The 4249-nt window shown below is 42.1% G+C and overlaps 1 protein-coding gene across 1 annotated transcript; it reads left to right on the forward strand.

Moving 5' to 3' along the window:
- Window positions 1-1637: 1637 nt before the first annotated feature.
- LOC124375983 (keratin, type I cytoskeletal 13-like) lies at window positions 1638-4009 on the forward strand. Its single transcript, XM_046834824.1, has 8 exons — window positions 1638-2093; window positions 2282-2364; window positions 2464-2620; window positions 2794-2955; window positions 3174-3299; window positions 3427-3501; window positions 3592-3740; window positions 3847-4009. Exons 1-8 carry the CDS (start codon window positions 1641-1643, stop codon window positions 3959-3961), a joined length of 1320 nt encoding a protein of 439 aa, XP_046690780.1. The 5' UTR covers window positions 1638-1640; the 3' UTR covers window positions 3962-4009.
- The last annotated feature ends 240 nt before the right edge of the window (window positions 4010-4249 follow it).

Consider the following 4249-nt stretch of genomic DNA (forward strand, 5'->3'; position numbering starts at 1 on the left):
CTACGACAGCTGCAGGAGAAGTGTCGTGAGGCGCCTTCGCTGGCTTGGCCATGTTAGGAGAATGGACCCAGGCCGCATACCCAAGGACCTGGTGTACGGCGAGCTAGCAGAAGGTGCAGGACTGACCGGACGGCCACGTCTGCGATACAAAGATATCAGCAAAAAGGACATGAAGACGGCCAACATCAATGGTAACAACTGGGAGAGCTGTGCTGACGACCGCCCCACCTGGCGTCTTGCTGTCAGACAGGGCGCCCAGAAAGCCAGGGAGGTGAGAAACACAAACCTCGCTGCAAAGAGAGCCAGGAGGAAGGCAAACCAACAACAGCCTCAGCAAGCATCAGCATTCACCTGCAGCAAGTGCAACAGAGACTGTCACTCCAGGATCGGACTTTTCAGCCACTCCCGAAGGTGCAGATAAGACACCCAAACTGGAAGCTACACCATCGTCTCTCGAAGACGGACGGATGCCGAAGAGAGACATAAAAAATACATTGATTCAAGTATTAGTGTCTTAGGATACAGTAATTGGTAAATTTCAAATAGATGTTTCCTAAGTTTAATTAATGAACAAGTAGACACACTATTTGAGTAATGTTAGCCTAATTTAGATTTTTGGTTGATTTTTGGTTGATTTTTGGTTGTTTATTAAAAAATTCATGATCTACTGTGTCTGATAACTTTTTAATGTTATTAGTAAGTTTACCCTCCTGATTCAATAATGGTTAGTCATATTGGTAAATTAATAACAGCAATTATTAAATAACTTGAAAAAATACAATGGTGTTAATAATACTCACTTTTTATAAGTAATTCATTGTCTAATATTATGAATAGATTTTACCTAATTTCAATTGCCATGTTATAGCTGATTTATTTAGGTACTCTTTACAAACAGTATAGGGTGAAATTTACCCAAACAGACTGAATGCAAATTGTTACCTCACATTTTTTGGTTAGATTCTATAGGTAATTTTTTAAAGTGTGTGTGTGTGTGTGTGTGTGTGTGTGTGTGTGTGTGTGTGTGTGTGTGTGTGTGTTCAGACGCTAACAGCAGCTCCTGTGAACAGATATTCACACACTGAAAGTAAACATGACGGTTTATGGAAATGTGTAAGTGCTGAATGCTGCGAGCAGAAATGCTGCTAATGATATACAGCGTGTATAAACTGTGTGTGTTTGCATTTCTAACCAAATGAAAACTGCTGAGTAAAATATGGAGACTTCAGCTGGGTGTGTGAACATCTAACTGTGTTTTCATTGTAGTCTTTTTCTCTGCTGCACTTGAAGTTAAAGTAAAAAAAAAAGTGATGGTACAGGATCACCATATGAACCCGCTATAGGTAAAATCTCTTCAAGCTGAGAGCTGTTGAGGAATTTCAACCTGAAGCAAAAACCCCTGTGGGAAGGAGCTAGGAACTATAAATGTTCCTGAGAGTGCTCCTGGCTGTCAATCATGCAGAGTTCACATAATCTCTAAAATCTACCTTTAAGGCATGAACCCATCACAAATGACCCCATGATACTGGATCCTAGTGGGTTACATAACATGCAGTTAATGTAAATCCAGACTATAAAAGTCTCCTGCGCTTCTAAAGCTCACTCATACTCCAGAGTAAGACTGAAAAGCCTCCATCAATATGGCCAGCACCTTCTCCACCCACAGCAGTGTTGCATCCAGATCAGTAATCGGAGGATCTTCACGGATGTCTATTGGTGGTGGAGGCCGGATTAGTGCTATGCGGGCGGGAAGTGTCTATGGTGGAGCAGGAGGGTCTGGTGTTCGCATCTCCCAAGCTTCTCGTTCCTTGTCCTTTGGTGGAGCTGGAGGCAGTGTTGGTGGGGGCTTCAGCTCTGGTGCAGGATTCGGAGGTGGTGCTGGGGAAGTGGATAGTAGCATCATCGGAAATGAAAAGTTCACCATGCAGAACCTTAACGACCGTCTGGCCACCTATCTGGAGAAGGTGCGATCGCTGGAGAAGGCCAATGCAGAGCTTGAACTCAAGATCCATCAGTTCCTGGACAGCAAGACCTCACCTACCTCACGGGACCACACTGGTTCCTTGGCTAGCATCACTCAGCTTCAGGTCAAGGTAGATCACCTTTAAGGAAAAGCCTCCTCTAAAAAATCTTTAAGTAACATTTCACTGCACACAGAAATCTCCTACTTCACACTCTGAGTTTTAAATCAGTTATTATTTAAAATTCTCAGGACTTTTCTTTTAGGGTTTTGGTGGCCAAAAGTGTGATAATTTTTTTATCCTTGCTTTGATGTTTGTAGATTCTTGATGCCTTTCAGTTGAATGGTACGGTTCACCTCAGCATTGACAATGCCAGCCTGGCTGCAGATGACTTCAGGATGAAGTAAGATCTTATAATAATGTGGAATTCCCTTCTTCTAAATACCTGAATGTAAAACAAGGCACTTACAGGTAGGAATGAAGATGCCATGTCTTTACTCAGGTTTGAGAATGAGTTGGCCTTGCGTCAATATGTTGAGGCCGATATTGCTGGACTGAAGAGGCTGCTGGATGATCTGAACCTGACCAAAAAAGATCTCACGCTGCAGATCGAGGCCCTGAACGAGGAGCTGGTTTTCCTCAAGAAGAACCACGAGGAGGTGATAAACCTGTACAGGCAAACAAAATTATGAACTTAAATGTCACCAGATGTGTTTAAGAAGGTTTGTTTTGATACATTTTGAAATTCTTAATAAAAAGAAAAGAAAAGGAAAAAAGTAATAAAAAAAAAAGAAAAGTCCAAACATCTCATGCAGCTTTTATTTATCTTCAGGAATTGCTATCCACACGCAGCCAGATGAGTGGACAGATTCATGTTGAGGTCGATGCTGCACCACAGCAAGATCTCACCAAGGTCATGGAAGAAATCCGCGAGCACTATGAAGCTGTTGCTGCCAAGAGCCAGAGAGAGCTGGAGGGCTGGTTCCAGACAAAGGTGCATTCTTACTACCATAATGCATTAAGCTTTTCATTTAATAGCTTCTGAAGTTCAACAGATCTTTAGGAGATCAAGGTGTGGCAAATGGTATTTTTATGCAAAGTGAATCCAATTTCAGTACTGAGCTGAGTGACACTAAGGGACTCGACAATGTGCCTTTTGAGTACATTCTGGAAAACGTGTTTTGTTTTGTAATTGAATTTTATATTTGTCAGTCTGAGACCCTGAAACAGGAAGTGGCTGGCAGCACTGAGACTCTGGCCATCTCCAAAACAGAAGTGAACTCTGTGAAGAGCACATTGCAGTCTTTGGAAATTGAGCTCCAGTCTCTGTTGGCCATGGTGAGACTTAAACTTTTAGACATTTTTATGTTCAGATCATCAGAAATCTGGATGATTGTCTGGTAAAAGATCTACAAGGTCATTGTGATAAGAAGGTAATTTTCCTCTCTGCTTTATCTCACCACAGAAAGCCTCATTGGAGGGAACCCTGTCAGAAATCCAGTCCCGTTATTCCATACAACTATCAGGATACCAAGTGCAGGTGAGGCTCCAGGTTCTTTCTGAACTTTATCTATCTTCATAAGTTCTCCTGCAGTTTATTTATATAATGGTTCTTGTTTTCTCAAACTAGGTTACAAGTATGGAGGAGCAGCTGGTGCAGCTTCGTGCTGATCTGGAGCATCAGTCTCAGGAGTATCAGATGCTGCTGGACATCAAGACCAGACTGGAGATGGAGATTGCTGAGTACAGGAGACTCCTGGATGCTGAGGGTAGTGGCAGGTAAAAGATAAAGTTGGAATTATTTTATCTACAACAGCTTCCAGGAAAGGCAGGATGGAAGATTTGTCTTTGCTAACTTCAATATTTACTCTTTGTGGTTTATCAGTGCCTCGATTTCCTCCTCCAAGACCTCCACCACCAAGACTGCAATCATCACTGTGGTGGAGGAGGTGGTCGATGGGAAGGTCGTCTCCACCTCCTCTACATCTATCACCAAATAATCACCATGAAACTGGAAGTCAAAAAAATAAAAACATTTCTAATCAGAAGATCTTGTGTAATTCATTTCGTCATTCTCAGACACACACACTCTCACAAATACACACACAAACACACACATACATACACCCATTAACGCACATACACACACACAAATATACATACACACATAAACATATACCCACTCACAAACACCCACATACACACACACACACACACACAACTTTACATACACCCAGTCACAAACACACACTTAAAAGAACATATATACACACACACACACATACATA

Source organism: Silurus meridionalis, chromosome 22 (assembly GCF_014805685.1).
Source record: "Silurus meridionalis isolate SWU-2019-XX chromosome 22, ASM1480568v1, whole genome shotgun sequence".
NCBI classification, from domain to species: Eukaryota; Metazoa; Chordata; class Actinopteri; order Siluriformes; family Siluridae; genus Silurus; species Silurus meridionalis.